The 21,484-nt window shown below is 44.8% G+C and overlaps 1 protein-coding gene across 3 annotated transcripts in view; it reads right to left on the bottom strand.

Annotated features, from left to right (window-relative positions):
* The window catches only part of RSPO3 (R-spondin 3), a 66,318-nt gene extending 47,921 nt beyond the window's left edge, over positions 1-18,397 (bottom strand). The window contains exons 1-2 of one of the 3 annotated variants that reach the window (XM_065630547.1): positions 18,055-18,397; positions 16,903-17,051 (exon numbers count right to left, since the gene is read on the bottom strand). In XM_065630547.1, coding sequence (XP_065486619.1) covers positions 16,903-16,999 — 97 coding nt within the window. In that variant the 5' untranslated portion in view covers positions 17,000-17,051; positions 18,055-18,397. Of the gene's footprint in view, positions 1-16,626; positions 16,819-16,902; positions 17,052-18,054 lie in introns of those variants that run through there. The other 2 variants (XM_065630548.1, XM_065630549.1) reach the window with 2 other exon arrangements.
* Positions 18,398-21,484: the final 3,087 nt, after the last annotated feature.

Genomic DNA, 21,484 nt, shown 5'->3' with positions numbered 1-21,484 from the left:
TGCAATTCTGTGAACTGGTGATAACAGCATGTTTACTTCATTTGTGCTGGGTACTAATCAACTATGTAGAGGGGAAGCTGGAGCAGATGTTACCTTCCTCTTCATTCTTGACACCAACCCAACATCTGAACTAGTGAGGAGGCTGTTAATAACTTCTTTTGCCACCAGCCTTTCTGTTTAACTTGCCAAGTCCTGCTTCAGGTGATCACAAGCATTGTATCTTCCCCTTTTCTTTCTCTGGGAAACCTGCAGCACCAAACTTTACCTTGACAAGCTTCATCCTTCTTCCTTGCTGTGACACTGAATCCAGCAACTCCATAAGACACCAAAATCAGTGACGGAAGTACCCAACAAGTCAGCAAGTTCCTGCTCAGCAGCTCACATCCAACTCTCTCAGTTAACCAACTTGCTTTTATTTATAATATTTCTTCAGTAAAGGTCTAAACTTGCATACAGAAAATGCTGACTCAAGTTTGAAAAGTCAGATGTGGCTATGGAACTAAAATGAAAGGATGAACAACACAGATAACAGCTAGAGACTATCTAGACATTTTCTTTAAGGTAGAGGACAAGAAAGTAGAAGGGAGCTGCTAGCTTAAAAAGTGAAGAACTAATACATTACATGCATTATTTCTGAGTATCAGACATACTACCCTAGGAAAGCGTTATGACTGGCTTGGATAAGCCCCAGGCCTTGTTGCTTGCAGAACCTAATGAGTGCAAGGAGGACACTGGAGCCAAGTCTTGTGATCCATTTTTTACCTCATCTCTATTGGAACCAGCACATTCTACTCAGCACAAACTGACAGTATATAGTGTAATTTAAAAGAGAAAAAAAAAAATATCAGTATCACCAACCTTTGTTGGGATAGAAAATTCTGCTATAATATGTACATGCATAGACAAATACCTGCTGTTCAATGTGTTCCTAGAATACAATGTAATTTTTCTGCAAATAAATTGGCTAGAATGTAGATGCGTTTATGCATCTTTATTCATCTCTATTTGTTGTAAATACAACCTTTTCTATCCTCAAAACTGAGTCCACTGGAAAGTGACTTCTGTCAGCATTACTTCTCAAGTATCTCACCTTCAGCCCCGGAATAGTGTTAGTGTTCATCTCTACTACTGTCACACTGCACAGTGAACATTTAAGACACTGTACAGTCAGGATCATTTTAGAATACAATAAAAGTTACAAATTCCACCAGAACAATGCTTGCCTTTTTCCCTGTAATACATGATGATTGTTGCTACATTTTGGAGGGGGAGGGAGTGTGGGATTTTGTTTGGTTTTTTACTTGTTTTCCATGTTTTTGGGGCAGACCAGAGAAAGGAAAAGAAGTCCAAACTGCGGCTCTGAGTACTTTTTACAGCCTGATACAGATAATTTAATATACATTGGACAGGATAGCGTACTCTACCCGATGCTGTCTAGAAGATTTGCGAGCATGGTGCACACATTACAGAACGCTGTCTCTGCACCGCTTATTTATAATGATAACACACTGATGCTCAAATTACACTGTGTTCTGGCTGCTGCCTTCTATCTTGCCCTTTCCTACAAGCAGCCTAGAGGTAGGACTTTCATACACATTTGTAAAGCGCCTGTTGCTGCAAACATTAATAAGAGCTATCACTTAGGAGCAGTTACTTACACTTTGTTTAATCTCTAATGGTTTCTTCTAAATATTTACAGTAGAACAGTTGTTAGACCAAATGCTGGAAATTACTGGCAACTTCCCAGCAGCCAAAAAGGAAAAAGAGGAGAAAAGGAACCCGCTCATTGTTGCATTCTTCTGTGGGGTTTTAGTAAGTCAGGGTCTGCATTCTGTAACTTGATGGCACTGAGCAAGGATGGTCCAGAGAGTTGTGCATACACCAGCCTTGAGTTGTGTTTCAGTCACTTAAAACTGCCTGTATTGCTAATCTTGAGGGAAGTGATTGTTTGCTTTGCAGACCTTGAGGTAAATAAAGTGTCTGAAAGGCTAGTGGCTGCTGCAAGAGGCAGAGCAGCCCCAAACTGTTTGGGGGTGTCAGTGAAGGGCATGGTGCTGTTTGCTGTTGGTTGCATTGCGCCTTGCACTTGGGCAGTTATTGGCTGCTGCATTTGGAGCATGAACTGTTCCCCTGTTGTTGTGGCTCCCCAGGACAGACGGATTGCAGGCACAAGAACTATATAGAAGAAAAATAAAGCTAAGCCCATGAGGCTGAAAGAAAGCCATTGGTGGGCTCCATCTCCACAGTCCCTGCAGTTGCCTTGGCTTTGATGTGCAAGATGTGTGTGAAGGAGGTATGGTGCAGGAACGAAAGGATGAGCAGCAGTGTGAGTCTATGGGTCCTGGGAGGGACCTGTGTGTCATCATCAGCTGTCTGGCAGGTTGCCCACCAGGCCATCCAGCTGTGCCAAACAAGTGGGGCCCTGGACACATGGCAGGAGGGGACGGTGGCTGCATTACTGCTTTATAGCTGGCAAAATTGTCAGCACATGGGAGGGGGACCTGAGACAGGAGGCACTTGTGAGGCTCGCTCTCTCCCACTGTGGCACAGCAGGCCTGTACTTACACAAAAAGGCTTGAAGGATTGTTGTCTTGCTTTGGCAAAAATTCCATTAATATGAAAACGAGAGCTTTACCTGAATAAGGATCTGCAAATTTGTCCAGATATAGAAGTTTTCTCTAGTATTTGCTATTTTAAGGGCCTGTCCTAATTTTGAGACGTGTGTGTGTGTGTGTCTGTATGTGTATGAATGCATGTGCGAGAGAGAGAGAAATCTCACTGCCTAAAACTGTTCTGCCAAGATAAACTTTGGAGCATTTTATAAATTAACTCTGCTCTATGTGTTTATTTTTCTTTTGGAGATTCTAAAAGGAGACTGTTCAACTCATCTTATTAGGGGCAGCATATTTTTTTAAAGAGAAAAATAGGTTCCTAGTCTGCACTGGAAAGTATTTGCTATTTTCAGCTAAAAGTATTCTTTCCTTCTGACCTGGCATATTAGATAAGATTTATATTTCTGACCTGACATTAGGTAGTTAAGATTTATTCTTCTATATTAACTTTACTGAGCTTGCAAGCTATTCATTTACAGCATAGGGAATATATTTATGGCAGAAGCAAAGAAAGTTCACTACGAAGTAGTAAAATATGTTGTTAGGAGTGTCCCATAGACTGATGAAAATTGTGAGTACCCTTGCAGCTGGCTCCCTTCTGGCTCTTTTTTCCTTCTTCGTTATTTCAACTTTAAAACTTGAATTTGAAGTCAGTATCGATGGTGAATAACTTAAAAGAGTCCAGATGATTCTAATATATCTGCATATATATATACGTACATATATGCTGTGATTGAGAGGTGCAGGGAAGGGGATAACAAGTGACTTGAATTCTCTCCATGTTCTACTGGCAATGACCCAGGCATAAGTAACGTTGGACCTTGCTCTCCTGCCAGTATAAATCAGGAGGAACTCCGCTGAGGTACAAAGCTGGTGTGTGAGTGAGAGCTGAATCAGATCTAGAGCTTTCCTATATCCAAAGGTGTGGGCCCAGGCAATCTGTTAATGTCCAATTGACTTAAAGAGGAGAACCGCAGACTATGATGGAAACCTGGAAGCACTTCAAGCCTCTATAAGACAGAAAGTTGGAAAGTTAAATGCCTCCTATTGAAATCAGTGACAAAACCTCCCATTAACTTCAATAGGAACAGAATCAGGCCCTAGAAATAGCTGGAAGCCAAAGAACTGGATGACTCAAGAAACAGGTAATAGGAGCTGATGACTTTCACCAATAAATCACCAATGCAAACCTGGTCGTGCTTCGTTTAGACTCAAAATTGCTTTCGTCTGATGTTTGTTTGAAACTGTACGCATTGTAAAACCTTCTATAACTGGCAGTCATGATAGCTGTCTCAGCAAGAGGCCAATGGCTGGATGGGTTGCGTTATCTCCTCCATCCCCATATCATCAGAGGGAGTCCGTCTTAAAGAGAAGCAAGAAGCACTGACCCGCCTATAAAGACAGCAGCGCTTGGGCTCTGCCATTAACCAGAGGGTTTTTATTTCAGAAGCTGTCAGACTAACTCTGTAAATCCACTTAGACTGAATATACTGGGGGAGGGGGTTACGGCTCCACAGCAAGCCAAGAGGAGGAGTATATATTTCCATTTGTAGACATTATTCAACTGTTGTCACAAGACAGAATAGAGATGTTCAGAGCTTTGAGGAATTAAATGTGTTGGAGAAAGGGCTTGGCATAGTGAAAGTTAGGACAATCAGGCATTACGAAAGCTGGGAATTGCTTATAGAGTGTAGCAAGCAGCGCTGTGCGCCTTGCAGTTCGGCTGATGAATTCTGCTGCTCATCCCTTCTGCAACACTGCGTCGCTCTGCAGCTGAGGAGGAGGATTTTGTAAATTGTACAAAACTGAGGCCAGTTGCCCTGCCATCTGTCATGGCACTCCCTGAAAAAATTGAGGGGAAATGCAAAGCGTTATGAAGGGGACTTTCCTCTCCCCAAAAAGGGAAAATTTTCTTCTGGTCCCTGGAGGGTCCTGTGCTGCTACTTGGAGAGCAGTAGACAAACGGTGAATATTTTCGTGTCTGTGCTTGGTCAAACAGCAATAACCAGGTTTGATGTCAACTGACACATTCGGAATAGTTCACTGCTTTCCAAACTCCACCCTTCATATTCTTGTATTTGATAGACCTCAGGGCTACGTACTCTATTACAGTATGCAAACTTTGCAAGCTCCCTCCTTACTTCTATCTAGGCCATGTCTGACAAATGCTCCAAGGATTCACATCTTTTTGTATACGCAAAGATTCATAGCTTGTTTTTACAATCTGTCTTTGTAAATCGAAGAAACTATTGCTGCTTCATTTCTCTCACCAAGAAACCCACTGCTATCATCAAGTCGTCACACCACAGCCCAAGGGCATCTATTCTCTTTCCACCATTTCTCCTCAATACCCTGGGCTCAGAAACATAAGTTGCAATAGCTTGTGGCTTGGCATCAAAAGGAGAAGTATGCCGAGGAGGAAGCTTGCTTATGGGTACTATTAGAGGAATGAGGGAGAGAGAACACTATAGGAATATTCTTTTGGGGTGACACTAAGGAAGAGCAGGAATTGACAGGGTGATAAGAACATTTAAGAAAATTATTTTAAAAATTCAGTCATACACCTTACTTAGTTCTGGTGTGTCTGCTCTGGTTCACTGCATTCACCTGCTAGTTCTTGTTTCCAGTGGGCCTGGGTTGGATCCAGCTGTATTATGGATAGTGAGAAGGACATAGACCATGCCTCTAATACATCAGGCAGGCTGACGGAGTTGATCTAGAGTTCCTCTACCACTTGCCACTTCAGAAAATGCAGGATTTTGGGTCTATCCCTGTGCTGACTTATTTAGGTGCTCTAGTTTGGTGTATCTTGTCACTCTGTGAATTACTTCAGTTAGTACTTTGAGAAACAGTGCCCGAGTTCAATACATGTAGAAAGAGAGGGAAGAAGGAAGCTTGACAACCACAACTGAGCAGATGGCAAAATAGGAGAAAGCTCATGAGCACACAGTGCTGGGCAGGGTAAATACGTATATCATGGGCAAAGCAGTAAAATTATCCCTCCCACACTTTTAAGTGGCAAATTGCAGCTGTTCTCTTACAAAAGACAGTGGAATACCCTCCCAACCTTTACCGGCATCTTACAAAGAGAAGTGCAGATTGCATTGCTGCTCTTTTTCTTGAGGAGTGAGAACAAAAATCTCTCACCAAGTATCATGGCTTTTTAAATAGCCCGTATAAAAATTTAGGCTGGATTCTAAGCACATGCAAATTTTACGCTGGCAGAGTTCTGTGAGTTATCTTCTTCCTGACACAAGTTGTAACTAGAAGCAGAATCAATCCCTTAACCTTTATGAGATGTTTATTCTGCATAAACCAACTCCCATTAAAAACAATGCAGAGACTCTAATTGAAAACCTCATGTTACTCTGACATGTGCCTTATGATCATGACATTTCTGTTCTCTAATACAAGAGAGGAATATTAGCTCTCCTTGCTGTTCTGTCAGCACATGGACATGCACAGGGACACACGTACGGACACACACGTATGGGCACACACACAGACATCCCCCTAGGAACATCAGTAGTTGTGCTGCTGTGTTGTCATGGATGAAAGATGCTGTTCCACTAGAACTACTCATTTCCCCTGCCCAGAGACCAGCCTAAGGAACACTGTTTTCCTCTTCATTGGCTATATAAAATTTCCAGCCTAGTGATACACGACATATGAAAAGCCAGAAAGGTTTCACCTGTATACAACCAAAAAGGGAAGAATCCATAGATCCATAGAATTTTTTTTTTTTTTTTGTAATTTAGGGTTTGGTTTGAAGTTAAAAGACCCTTAATTCTTGCTTGTGTCTATGTGAATTTGTGTCTATGTGTGTGAATGTGTATATACAGATACAGATATCGATGTGTAGGGGAGAATGGAGAGATGACTAAATGTACAAGCATTTACATTATTTTATTTATTTATATTTTTGTTATTTATAATTTTATTTTTATAAAATATCATTGTCTTTTTACATAAAATTTATTAATTTTGTCAATATTTTGTGAACAGTGTTCAACACCACCCTCCACTTTTGGTAGGTTTTCGATTTTCTGACACGTTTGTCAAGTTATATATACTGGTGATAAAAAAGGTCTTTTTAGCAGATCATGGCCATAGAGTGTGTAAAGGAGTTTTTTCCAGCTCTAGGACTACAACTGTAGGCTTAGGGGGCTTCAGACTATGAAGTTCATAAGTCAGAGAAGGCTTCTGTAGGAGTCAGGGAGCATGAGATGGAAGATTCTTCTGAATAAGCTCTCTTATATGTATTACTGCAATTTCTGTGGCTGATCTCTTTTGGACAAGATGAGTCCAAGGTCTCTGCTGACTTCCAGATGAAAAACTCAGGCCCTTTTTGGTGCATACAGCAGTAACCACAGTCAGTCAGGCAACCAGGGTGAAAGACTTGACCAGAAAGTTCCATAGATGAATAACTTATTTTTCAACAAATTATGCAAGGCGTCAGAAAGGATTATGGATTGACTTTCATAATGCTTGGTGGTCTTATCGTTGTATTTAAGGTTAGAATCCTCCTTTTTTACATAATCAATGAAGCATGGAAATGCAAGAAAATACTTCTCTTTTGATTAATCTATTTTATCTGGACTCAGGTGTGATTTATACTGAGGAAGATATGAATGGGTAGCTGGGAAATTACGTGATTTCAGGAAGCGCTGAATAGCAGCCTGTCCTCATCTCGACCAGGTACAGTTTACTGTTTCCTTTGTGGCCAGTCAGATCCTGGCAAATAGGAATAAGAAGACACCCCACTCAGGTCGCTCCCCACACAGTGCTTCTAACCTCCATAAAGCTTGGGAAGGCTTGTGTTCATCAGCCACAGTACATAGAAAAATTGTAAAAGAAAGCCTTTTTGAAACCTCCTCCATAGTTTTCATATCCATGGAGTGACAAAGTCCACTTTTACCTCTAAGAGACCACACAACCATAATATATGTCACCACTTGTTACATTAGTTCCTGAAATATACTTAACTCAGAATTATTAATGTAACAGCTTACTTGTTCTAAGACATATATTTCAAATAAGCTGAGGGTCTAAAGTGTGATTATCATCTCAGTGAATTCTTGATGAAAGAATATGGTACCCAGTCGTGGAAGAGAATAAGCATCCTCAAATCATGCTAATTGTGTAGCTTGTTATCAGAAATAAAAGATGCCATCAGAGAAAGGGAAATATTTTTGTCCACAATCTGGCCAGGGGAAATTGTTTTTATATTTACCAGTTCCTCAAAATAACTTTGGTCTTTTCTTAGGAAATAATATGTGACCTAAACAACCATGTGGATGTCCTCCTGCTGACATTCACTCACAACTGAATCCTACTGATAAATTCTTACATCCCTGAAGTTTCCCCTCAATGGATAGCTTAAATTGCACATTTAAGATATTTCATTCCTAAAGCCAGGCCCTTGGGCTTAAAAATGCTTGCCCAGGAAATAGCACAAGTTATAAATTCTACTCTGTCATACAGAATGCTACTTTCACTTTTAATACACCCTCAACTCTGAAACTCATTAATTGCTCAACTCTTCATAAAACATAAACACAAAAAAGAACATGTGACTTCATTTTGGACCACAAAACAGAAGCTGTTTTTTTGCAAAATACCAAATCACAGAATCACAGAAATCTTGTAATTTATTTATCTTTCCTGCCTCCAAGGTCTTGTCTGCTAGATTTTATGACATCTGTGGCCATTGTGCCCAGTATGAGGAGGTCTCAGCTGATTATTTTCAGTTCTGTGTTATACTAAAACTTTCTTGAATCTTCATCCATCTCCATCTATTTGCTAAATAGGTGCATTTAATGTCTTCTGATTCCCATGTTAAATAAACATCCTTTGGTCCCACTTGGTTCTACTTTGGAGGGGTAATTCTTCACTCGGCAGTGTAACGTAAGGTAAAATAAAACCAGCAACTCCTTATTCAGTGTCATAGAAAAAAATGAAATTAATTATGAACACTCTAGGAAAAGGAAAGAAGGTTATGAAACACTTGCCGACACTGGTGTTTGTAATCTTCATGAAGAAACAATGCAATAATGCTGGGCAAGTGTGCGTGGGAGGCGTGCTCTGAAGAAACTGGCCGTTTTCCTCTCTCTGACCAGTTGAGCTGTTATGAATAAAAAATGTTGTTGCTAAAGAAACCGGTAATAAATCCTGTTGGGAGTATTACATTTGCTGATAACATATATAAACTTTGTAATCATATTAAAGTGTCAGGTTTTAGTATCTCTGGTTCACGTGGATGTTTGTAAATGTTAGCCGAGAAATGCAATGGGAATCTTGTTCCACCAGCTGGCTGCGCCTAGGTTTCTAGTTCACCCAAGAGCCTTCTCTTCCTTCCCCTTGAAACAGAGTCTTACTTTGTAGGGGAGAGGAGAAAAAGGGATCAAGCCCTGCCTCTGCTGTAACTCCCCACCAAAACTCTATCATCAGAGAAGCTGCGCACCAGGTAAGCTATTTGGAGAGAAGTGGATTTATGCTATTCTGAACACCCCTGTTTTGTGTAGTGATGCCATCCATCAAAGTACAGTTGGCAGCCCTGAGCGAGGCATTTAAGTTGCCTTTTAGTAGGTGGGAAGAGTTGGATGCCTTCAAAATGGACTGACAAAAAACAGCACGCTGAACACGGGATACTCAGCCTGGTCACAGGGAAATGCTAGGTTCAGAAACGGTCTCAAATCCTGGCTTCCCAGGTGACTTACATGCCCTGGCACTGCTATCCAGCCCTGCAAGCCAATGTATTTTTTAACAAAAGAAAGGAAACCTCACTCTGTTATGTTGAAACACTTCAAGAAGGGGGCAGCAGCCTTGCTACCCTTAATGTATCCAAAACATTAATAGCCAAAATATTCATCCAGGAATTGGAAATCTAGGTTAAATTAATTCTTCTATTTAGCATCACTCTATCCAGTGTTGATCTGCACTAATAAACTGACTTTTTATCATTTGAATTTACGTGTAATTGCAGGTCATTTGGTTGCACTCATTTCAGTCAGCACAGCAGAGGGAAGAGCTCGAGGGGCCCGGGTACGGGAGCAGGCCTGTGCATGACTATATTCCAGTGTCAGTAAGCGATCGCCTGCAGAGTCTTGTGCTCTCTGTGGCAGAATTTTGTATTGTTATTTTTACTATTTGTTATTATTTATTTATTGCCCTTTTTACCCAGGGTTTCTTTAAAAGAAACTCTTAAAGTCTTTGCAGAAGACACCTGAGCTCAGAAGTCTCCCATGCCAGGTGGACGCTCAATGTCAGTAAGCTGAAGTCTCATGTAAGAAAAAACAAAACCTCTGAGAAATGCCCATGTGTCAACAGTGAGGTGGCAATTAAGCAGGGCTTTGAAGGTGAAGGACTCAGGTGTTTAAATCCTGCCCTAGACACACCTCAGGCACCTAAGTCCTGTTCTTGGATCTGAGCTTTTCTGTGTCTGCCCTCGCCCTTTACAGGAAGCCGCAGGAATCACACATCGTTGCTATTCCAACATGCATCAATGAGCTCCTGTTTTATTTTGCAGTGCCCCAAAATCTGCGTTACCCCGCAGGAAATATCAAAGGTCTGAAATCCCATCTAGGAACTTTTAATTTTAATCATGAAACGTGTCAGGATGTAAAACTGACACACAATAACAAGCTTGAAAGGACAACATTTGTAACAGCATGCTACCAGAACTCAGTGTAGACCTGTGATTCGGGGTTTTACTTTCATTTAAAAGCATCACTATATGCACCCCTTATGCTCTTCCCCCTATTTACTCTGCTGTGTGGGGCTCAAGGCCGGGGTGCTGCTTGGAGCAAGGGGGAGCTCGGTGCCATCACCACAGCCAAAGATGAGATTCCCCTTCACGGCTCTCCTGGTTCAGCTCTGGTCCCCACAGCCGAGTTCTTGCCTAGCAGCGCTGGAGGGATATACGTTTCGTGGTTCCTTTGCTTCAGTGGGTGCTACTTTTGATCACACAGGTAAATACTAACATTCTAAAATGCAGGTTCTATAGCTTATAGTCTAGAAATCAAAACACAAAAAATGTTTATTAGCTACTGTATAACCATAGTACAATCGTTCCTTCTTTTTAAGTAGTGTTGCTTATTGCACTGCTCACCGCTAACAACAAAAACAGGGTTAAAGTAGTCATTAATAAAAGCTGTTAGATTTTGTTATGACAAAGTGTCATAATCATTCTGCCATGACCAGAAGCTCAGTTATTCAACTATTTATTAAAAAAGTTGTAGCTCTTCTCTTCTTTTTATTTTTGAGAGCCATAACGTATTTTGCATGAATAAATATTCTCTGAATATTTTTATCTGCAGCATTGTTTGCGGTAGTAGTAGACAGACAGACTCTTGTGTAGAAATGTACATGGTTTCAGCTGCCTTTTGTCATCTGATAAGATTGCTTTGTTTTGAATTATTTTGGTAAAAAATTGGCAAAGTGATTTTGAGCAGTTCAGACTACAAAATTAGAAATGAGACAAAAATATTATTTTTTTATTAGCTTTTCTACCCCCTCCACCAGGCTTTCGCAACTTTTAATTTAATTCCAAGAGCAAAAGATACTATTTACTGCTGGGGAAAAAATTCTTAAGAACCTCCATAGTTTTAACAGCTGAGTTTTCCTAGTAGTCACTGTTTATAAATGATTGAATATGAAATGATAGACAGCTTACTAATGTTAGCGATAAACAGCCGTGGTCAAGCCAGCACACTAGATTTATTAACCAGAAAGCAAAATGAGCATGCTAAGCAAGAGATAAAGAGTAAGTCTGATTTTAAAATCCTAGCTCAGATTTTCTTCAGCATAACTTCCATTATCTTCAGTGAAAAATTCACAGCAAGAAGCAGCAGCAGATCAGGGATTTGAAAAAGTTCGATAGACTAATAACAAAGCTTAAAAGAAGAAATTAATCTCAGTTAACTTTGTTGAATTCCGATGGCTCAACAGGTGAAAGTAGTAAAATAGCTGTTCTTTTCATATGCCTAAGAAAGAGATTGCCTCCCAAGCAGGCTATATGTCATAGTTTTGAAAGTCACAGAGCACTGTTTTTTCCTATATAGGAGTTGTACATATTTGGATCATGCGATTTTGCAAGTACTCTAGCATAGGAATTCTTCCAAATTCAAAATGTTTCCCGAGGTCCTGTAGAAATAGAGCCCTTTCCAGCTCCAGCGAAGTCCATGGGACTTTCTCCACCGTAGCAAAGAAGGCGGGTTCAAGTTGTAAAACCACCTCATTATTAATAGCAATATTTTACTCTGCCTGCAAAGAGAAATAGGACTCTTTAGATATCTGCTGATATACCATCCTACAGCAATGGCTTTGAGAAGTTATAGTAGTATATGCATTTACAGTTTAACGTGAATTTTCTATAATATAAGAAATGTCTTCTGCAGCTGAAAGAAACAAAATTCGAAATTATCACCCTTTCAGATGTCATGTATGAAATGGGACCTGGTCTGTAACATCCTTTAATCTCTTGGGTTAATAAAACGTATCGTTCCACATGCAGCTGGTATACTTCAAGCACAGATCTACATGCACATGCAGTTATTAAAAAAAAAATGCAAACAGGCTATTCCTATAATACTTCTAACGCTTTCAGCGAGGGGTAGTGATTTTCTAATATTTAATTATCTAAGACATCACTACAACAAAATAAGTTCACAGTTTCTGGAAATACGATGAAACAGTTCTCCGTCTGCTTTTGTTTCTAATGACTACAATAGGAATTTTGCAGTCTATTTTGAAATAAACAGGATCTCATCCAAAAATGAGAAATATAGTTGCATTGCAAAAAAGATGCACTTGTCACCAGCAAAGTATTTACTCCAACAATACTAATATGATAACATCGCAGAAAAAAATTACCAGCGGCATACAAATACTTTGAAAGAGAACTAACGCTGAATAATTTAATCCCACCCAAGGACAGATTCATCTTACATAATGGCTGTTTGCTTGTCTAACTTGTGCTTTAAATTACTGCACTCAGATACAAAATTATTTCTTCCTTAAAAAATTGCTAGCAACACCTATATTATATATAGACTATGTAGAACTACCATCTGTGCCATGCCAGCCCTAAACATACCTTTAGATATCAGCGGTGAACTACTAAAACTTTGCTTCCAAAATGCAGTGTTACTTTAGCTAATAATGTAATTCCTCTTTTCTTGACATTTTACCTCCATGTAAATGACACCCTCCATAAGGGTATAAAAAAAATGAAGACATAATTTTACAAGTTTGTGTTTTGTCAGTACTCTCCTGTTTTGCTGTATTTTATACAGCTATGTTTTCAAACGGGCTGTTACGCATCTGCTTAGTTTTGAATTTGCAAGCAGCTGCATGCAAACCAAACCAGAGAGACAGAGTATTTGCAGGGTGGAGCTCTCTACTCCTGATTGTGACCAGAAGCAGATGCTGGAAGACCTGCAGTCCCATGTCAACGAAGGACCGACGCAGAAGCGACCGAAGGAACAAACGACGCTGGGTATCCTGAACATACCATTACAGCAAAACACAGGAGGCAGTTGCCGACATCAGATACTGATGGACTACCAATAATATACATCATGGTAGCTGTACCTCCCAATTGCAGTTCCACTAGGTCATACCAATAGTTCTACTCCTGGATGTAGGAGTTGTACAAATGCAGAATTTTCTGTCACTTTATTTATTCTAACAATTTCCAAATTTAGTCTGTGGCTCACTGGTAGTCCACAGGGTCAAGGCAAATGGTCTGCCGGCCGGTCATTCACAGACCCATAGCAAAAAATACTTCATTTCCGTCAGTTAAAAGTTCAATGAGAAAGGTGCACAACTGTCAGCACTAAGTTTTGGGGGTTGGTGGTGGCCTGCAGAGCCAAAATATTTTGGAACTACTGACTTAATCCTATGGTTTTCCTAAGCAAACTGGACTCACTGTTAGATACATAGACCTTCTTATTTATTGGTATGCTAATCTATACTCAGCTGTGCATTAATCTCTCTTGTTCGACCTGAACAAGCAACTTAATTCGTTTATCTTGATTGCTGTTATCAGAATAAAAACAAATCTCATTGCTAATGATATGTTTGCTTTTGAACTTTTATTTATCTTGCCCGCTATGTGTAATTATGGACCCAATCCTCTGCACTCCATAGTGGACTTCAGGGTAGTTTTGCCTCTGTATCGCCGAATATTCATTTACTACTGATCATGAGACAGAAATTTAGGAAGCTCAAACTAGAATCTTCAGTAGGAGATTGACGAGTGAATGGACTGCAGATTGTACTTTTCTTCTAGTAAAGATTACTGTCGCAATAGGTACAAAATAATAATGCTCCAAGACTGAGTCCTTCTGGTAGGGTAATTTAACAAAGAAACTTCAATTTATACCAGCTGAGAGTCTGGTCCAGCGTATTCTGAATTACTCAGTTCAGGATTTGTTATTCCTTTATCTTAAAATGGGAGACTCTACAATTTAATACATAGAATGGGGGACTCGAATATTAAACAAATTGAAGTAACACTGGCTCACTGACTGCTTGACGGCAAGTGGTTTGCACTGTATTTAAAAATACATAGGTTAAATGGAAATTTGAAAACACTTCTGTAACAATGGGTTTAGGGCTTATGCTTAGAGACTGGGCAAAAGAAACAGAAATCCAAAGAAAGTCTTCCATGTAATAGATAAATTTGACAGGTGTCTTTTTAACTGCACACTATCATTATTTTTCAGGTTCCAGTATTCACTAAGAGCGATTCATAGATTATTAAAGCCAAAATGATCAGTGCAAGTGGTGACCATAACCTCTTTTATGATAATTTTCATAGAGACTCAAACTCTAATACTCGCTTCACACAAATAATCACTAGTTATACCAAAGCAAGTTTTACAACCAGCGTGATTTGAAGACCTCAGCCAGTGGACAATGTACACCATGTCCAGGTGAGATGTTGTGAAGGTTATTTGTCTTTACTGTCAAAATAACGAGCCAGATTTCCATTCTGACTCTTTTTAGATGTGATGCTTCAGCCGCTTGTTCTACTGTGAATGTAACTTAACTCTTGCACTTTAACCAGAAAACTTTGAGCAAGTACTCAGCACCATCTCCACGTTGTACCAGCCAACTAATTATTTTCAGCCAACACTTCCCCCTCTATTTCCCAAAAATTAGGCTGCTGAACAGGGAGTCTAAGTAAGACCCAACCGGGACGGCGCATACACGGGGAACGACACCACCTGCACACGGCGCAGCCCCGACACTGGGAAACCGCGGCTGCCCTCGCCCAGCACCAAAACCTGACAGGGGCAGGAGGGCGACCTGCTTCCCGCCCCAGGACGGGGGGCAGTGGCCGTGCCGATCCGAGCCGAGCGGAGCCGAGCACCTGCCGCCGGGGCTGCCCGCCGCCGCAGAGGACAGCAGAGGTCGCCGCCGGGCCGGCTCTGGCCCGCCGCGCCGCGCACCAGGTGCCGGAGCAAGGACGGGCGGAGAGGGCCCGCTCCCCGACCCTCGCCCCACGAGGGAATCCTGCCCCTCTACCCCTGCTGTGCCCCCGACCCAAGGCTGAACCCCTCCACCCGCCTCCGTCGGGGTGCCCCCACGGGGGTGGGCAGCCGCAGCTTGTGGGCCCGCGGCTGCCAGGGGTTAAAGGAGTGGGTGGGAAGTGATGGAGGCTGTGGAGCCCTCCCTTGCCAAGGATAATAAATCGGATGCCCTGACATGTTTTACTTAGCCCTCAGTGCTCTTTCGCTGCGCGGCCGTGGGGATGGGAGGGCTGGAGCCCCGGTCTCTCTGGTCCTCGGCTCAGCTTTAGGGGCACTTTAGGTGAATCAAACATTGTGTGCAGGAGGCAAACCATACAAAGGAGGCTTTCAAGGGCTAGCCATGCCAAGCAGGGCAAGAGAGGGAGTGTTGAGCAAAAAAAAGAAAAAAAAATAATAGTACTCCCCCGCCCCCTCCCCGAGAAAGTAATTCCGTTACTTCTCGCTGATTAAATGCAGGCTGCCGTGGTTTATGACATTTCCTCGGTAACTGCAGCTGTCAGGGAAAGAGGACAGGCATGGGCAGCCCCTCCGCGGTAGGTGCGTGGAAAATGCCTCCCCTCTCCAGAAAGGGCGACGGGTCCGATGCAGGCGGGGTGGCGAGGCAGGACCGCGGGCACGTCCCGATGCCACCCGCTGCCATATCCCGCCACCGTTGGCGGCTCCTTTCGGCGCCCCAGCAGGGCTCTGTCCGGCGACTCTGCCGGGGGAGTCACCGCGGACTCGGGTCCTCGGAGCTGCCCGGTGCTGCCGGCCACGCCGGAGCCAGAGCCCACCCGCGCGTCGCAGCGCCCGGCGACCTGGACAGCGCCTTCCCGAGGGGCGACCCGCTTCTGCCTCACTTTGCTTCCTGTCCCCATGCCGGGGAGGTCTCCTCGCCTCTGGTCTCCCACATCACCTCCTCCGGACGGCAGCGCCCAAGGAGCTGCTGCCAGCATCCCCGGGTACTGTCCCTCGCCCCCGCTTGTGAGGATGCCCCGACCCTCCCGGTTCCCTCCTGCCTCCACCTCAGACCCAGGCTACATCGGTCAGGCGCTGGCCAAATCAGAAGGGATGAACTCAATTTCATGAGATTAAAAAAAAACCACCACAAACCAACCAACCAACCAGACAACATAAAAAAAAAAGCAGAGGCCACAGAGCCGGAGCAGTGCCGATGGATGATCCAGGAGCTCCCCGGACGGTGCCACCGAGATGATTGGTGGCGAGTGGAGGCTGGAAGTCAGCGGGCCAGGCAGCACCGCGGCACCCCAGCCCCTCACTCCGCATCGCCGGGTGCCCGGCTTAATTTATAGCGATAATCTGTACTGCTGGTTCTTGGGGTGAGGGCTTCTCTTTCCGTCCTCCCCCAGGTCGCTAAATGGTGACCGGGTTGGAGAAAGGCGCTTAGGGAATCAAGGCATAAAAAGTTACCTGTCGCGTCATCGCACTTTCCCTTTAGGAAACTGAAAGAGTTAAGAAAAGACGTTCCCCTTTACCAGACATTAAAATATTAAGGAGCAGGCGCAGGTCGTCCCGGAGACAGGTCTGCTCATCCCGGTGAGGTGAGAGAAGAGCAGAAAGAGATCAAAAGTCGCCTTCATCCCTCCAACTCAGTGAAACTGCCTGCAGATCCGCTCGGCCGCGCTGCGGACGCGGGACTTGCTTCCCAGCGCACTCGCAAAGGCACCGGGGGCACAAGAACCCCCCGGACAGGTGAACAGCACAACGAGAGGAAGCAGAAGTTATCAAAGTATAAATCTCTTCGCACTTACTTCTTCCCTGTCGCCGTACCCTGGAGGCGTGCTGGCTGCCAATGTATTCCATAAAGTTCAAAGTGATAAAAAAACAAGAAATCAGTCGCAATTGCATAGTAACCCTTTGACAGTTCGACTTCTCCTTTTCGTTCTTTTTTTTTTCTTTCCTTTAAAAAAAAAATAAACCGGGATGATAGGCGGCAAGGGATGAACACAGCAGCAGAAATACCTGCACTGAGATCCAAAGCAAGGCTTGGCTGGGTTGATGGCTTTTTTTTTCTTGCTTTTTTTTTTGCTTTTTTTTTGCTTTTTTTTTTTTTTTTTTTTTTTTTTTTGCTATTGCACTTTCCAGCAGTCGGCCCCGCTACCTGCCGCAAACCTCAGAGAGGAGTCAGCAGCGGAGAGGAGCCGAGCAGCCGCCGCCGGGGTCCATGCCGGGCCGGCGGCCGGCAGCATGTTGTGGGGGTGCCGGGGTGCGTGCGGCTGTGCGCGCCCGTGTGTGCGCCGGGCGGGCGAGGTGCCGACAGCAACGGTAGATGGATGGCGGTGGGAGAGGACTGTGCGAGGGCGGGAGCGGCGGGGGGGCAGGAGGAGGACCCAGCCCCGCCGCCGCTGCTCCGAAGCAGCCGCGCTCTGCGCCACGGGCACTGCCAGCCACCGGGCGCAGGTGGGCCGGGCACCCCCGGCTCTCCCTCCCGCCGACCAGGAGCCCCCGGGCTTCATGCGGGAGCTGCTCCGGAGCGGGGCCGCAGGGGACAAGCCCCGGGGCGGAGCGGGGCGGGAGGAGGCGAGCCCCAGTGCCCCGGCACAGTGCGGGGAAGCTCCCCGAGCCCGATCGAGCCCCCTCGGGGCATCAGCGCCCGAGCATCCTACAGCGGCGGGATCGGGCGGGGGGCGCCGCTCCGCGCTGGCCCCGCGGCTGCGCTGCCACCCGCGGCGGGGCGGGGCGGGCCGGGGCCGGGACCGGGGCCGGGGCGGGCGGTGGGGCTCTGCAGCCTCGCTGGCAGCCCCCGCCCGGAGGTCTCCGCTGGCCTCCCCTCCGCCGCCGGCCTTCCCGGGGCCCCCGCGGAGCGGCCGCTGCGCCCCGCGCCCCGGCCTCTCCGTGGGGAGCAGCCCCCGCACTTGCCGGGGGAACAGGGCGGTGTGCTCGGCCCCTTCCCCATTCCTTGCCTGAATCTGCCCCCTACAGCCCTGCTCGAAATGGAGATAGGGACATGGGAGGGGGGTGAGGGGTCTCCAGCCTCTCTCTCTCCTCGGGATTTTCTTCGTTGTTTCCTTTTTACCGTGGGACCGGCATTTTCCGAGGTGGCTTCTCCAGTGGGACAGGGCAGAGCAAAGCCGCGTGTCCCGTCGGGGCCGGGGGCCGTCTCCACGGCCGGCTGGCAGCAGGGGAGACGCGGGGCTGAGCCGTGGGCCGGGGCCGAGCCGAGTGGAGCCGCAGCACCCGTGGGTGCCCGCAGCTGCCGCCTCCGGGACACTCCCCAGCAGCAAAGGGACAGCTCTGCTGCACCTAGGGGAGGCACAGCAGCCTGTTTGACAGAAGGATATCGCGTTTCCTTTCTCCGGCAAGCGTTACTATTTGGGGGGGAAGGGGAGGGCTAGCAAGGGGGAGGTGAGGCTGATTCAGGGGAAAACCGGCCGGCGACTTCACTGGACCTTTTCTTCCTTCGCTTCTTATCTCAGTGGCTATCGCTGGGATGAGAGAGAAACCCGGATAAAACGGCGCTGATCGCATCAGGAACCTCAGTGGTGTGAGGGGCAGCCACTCTATTTGTAACTGTTTTCCTCAGGCTCTCCCCCCGCTGCCCGTCTCAGAACTGTTAAATATCTGTACCATAAAATGTGGGGGATTTAAAGGTCTGTGGGAGGCTCCCTTTGAAAAGGACTCTAGGGAAAGTCTTTCTAATCCAGGATACTTGAGCCGGATGGGGTGGGATTGCCAGAGAGGCATAAAATAAAAAGTCATTCAGCAGACAAGCCGAGGGGCTATGCTGACAACAAGAAAGCGCATTCGCCTCAGTGTTTTGTTTTGTTTTGTTGGAGATTGAGACTTCTCATCTGCTAGTGCATGTGTGGAAATTTCTGAGCAGGGCAGGCGAGTGACATAAATAAACGAGGCTGCAGAGAAAGGATGGGACACGCGTGTGAGCCAACCTGTGGCCAGCCAGCCAGCTTGCTCAAGAAGCATTAGCACCAGTGGGCAGAGAAATCATGTCAAAAAATAAACGCTCTGCGAGAAACATAAGGAAAACATTAAACAAACGGGGAGTGCACTCCCTCTCCTTGCCCTGACAAAGCACGGCTGAGGAACTCCGCTTGCTGCCTCTCCAGCTTGTTCTCTTCCATGTGTCCCTGCTACAGCAGGGATGCGTGGGGTAGATGTGTTGGGAGACAGTCCTGGGGACCTCGTGGGTCACCCAAGAGCCTTGACAAAACCAGCTTGTGGGGTGTATGCTGACCGAGGGCCAAGCAGAAGGGCAGGGTATGCATGAGTGACCAGCGGCGGTGGGGAGAGGTCGCTTATTTGCTGTGGAAGAGGGACCGAGGCATAGACCAGGAAGAAAACAAAAGCTGTGCCTTCACTCAAAATAGGATCTGAAAAGAGGCAGGGTGAGAGGACTCCAGAGATCCAGGTTACTCCCCCAAATCAGGGAAAAAAAACCCCAACAACAATAGTAAACCGAACCCATAAACATTTACTGCTGTTCTGTGATAAAAGGAGAAGGTTTATATTGCTGAAATGTGTGGAAGGAGCTTGTTCCAGAGCAAAACCCTGGCGTGCAATTCCCTGTTTATGTCGCTCATCCCGATGAGATATCGGTGGCAAAGTTCAGGCTGACATCAGGCCTGGGGAGGCAGAGCCAGAGACCGGGCTGGGCTGTGTGGGGCTGCACAGCTGCCCTTGTCCCTGCGGCTGGTGGCTGCCAGCACTGGGGGGACCGGGCTGGCAAAAAGCCTCCCCTTGCCAGGCCCAGGGACTTGAGGAGCTGGCAGCGGCACACAAGGCGGAGGGAGCTGGATGTACTATTTCCTTGCAACCGAAACCGATTAATCAGAAACAGCTCCCAGGGCGGTTTTGTGCACCTCTCTATTTTGGGGGTTGTTGAAAAGGGTGGGGAGGGGGAGGGTGGCTGATGGTCTGTATTGTTGTTGGGAAGTCAAAGATGTCTGAGCCCTCTGTTTTGCTGAACTACATTAAAATCAGCAGCAGGAGACTAAAATTAGCTAGGTGGGTTTTTTTGTTTGTTTGGTTTTGTTTTGTTTTGTTTGTTTGTTTGTTTTTTGGTTTTTTTAGTTTAAAAAAAATCAAAGAGGAATACTGTGTGATGGTTTTACTATTGCAATTCCTGCCCAGTGATTTCTCTGTGCAACTTTCCATAGCTAGAAAATGTTATTTTCAGTTTGCAGAATAGCTAAAAAATAGGTGAAAGAAAGAGATGGGCTCAAGATGTTCAGATTATTACCAAAATAGGATAGTAATATTCAATTAATAGGTGATATTACGCTTACTTAAAGTTGTACTCTAGCCATAAGAACTAGCCATGTGAACAGGACAGCTGAATGCTAACCCTTTGTCATTCTTCTCTAGACTGGAAATAGTTTGTGTAAGTGAACAAAAGGGTCACTAATTTGCCTTTTCAACTTGGGAAACACAATAAAGAAATAAAGGCCTTGCCTTACCTCTGATACATAACTTGAAAATGAAACATACTATGTCCAAGAAAATATCCTTATTTTTTGGGTGCTGCTCAGGGTGTAGGTGGCACAGGTCAGACTTCACCACCAAGGAGGGATCCACAGCAGCATCCCCACAGAGCTGCATCAGTAATGTCCACCGAAGGGACTGGAGCAGTCATCCTGAGAAAAAATTGCACAATCCGACACATCTACTATTTGTTAAACACCAACAATATTCTTTGCACTGCACAGGACCTCAAATCATTACAGTCTTTGCCCCAGTTTTTGTTTGTGGTTTTTGTCAGGTTTTTTTTGTTTGTTTTTTGTTTGTTTGTTTTTTTCTGTACAAAATAAGAAGCAGGCACAGAGTGGGTAAGGCATACAGAGGCACAAATTTATAATAAATTACCCAACACACACACACACATACACACTTACGTATGTGTGTGTCTGTATTGCTACACTTTTCCTTACTTCCAAATCTGACAGTCGTTACATTTCTCTGTGTTTCCTATCATAACCCATTCGTGCTTTAGTCATGTTCAGTTTAGGTTAATCTCCTGTAACATCATGAGCATTCTCAAAAGCTGTTAATGTCACAAACAGATTATAACTGCATAGCCTAAGTAAACCAAAAGAAGTGAGTGATGACAACTCCTTTACTCACAATAAGTTGAACTGATGAGAATGTGCATACTTTTTAAAAAATAAACTGGTTCCTAAAGATCTGGTCCCAATATCTTTAATAATATCTTTATGCTTCAGATATTTGAAAGACGTAATGTCCAAACATTAACAAAATGTGCAGTAGGGAGCAATCCTACACTGGCAACAAATAGACTAGATGACCTAATTGATTTTTCCCATCTCTGACTTGTGCAATTCTGTCATTGTAATAAAATCCCAGTGTAATCAAAATCTG

This window comes from Caloenas nicobarica, chromosome 3, assembly GCF_036013445.1.
Source record: "Caloenas nicobarica isolate bCalNic1 chromosome 3, bCalNic1.hap1, whole genome shotgun sequence".
Classification (NCBI taxonomy): Eukaryota; Metazoa; Chordata; class Aves; order Columbiformes; family Columbidae; genus Caloenas; species Caloenas nicobarica.
Note: the sequence above shows the minus strand (reverse complement) of the source record. Positions and strands in the feature narration are given on the sequence as shown.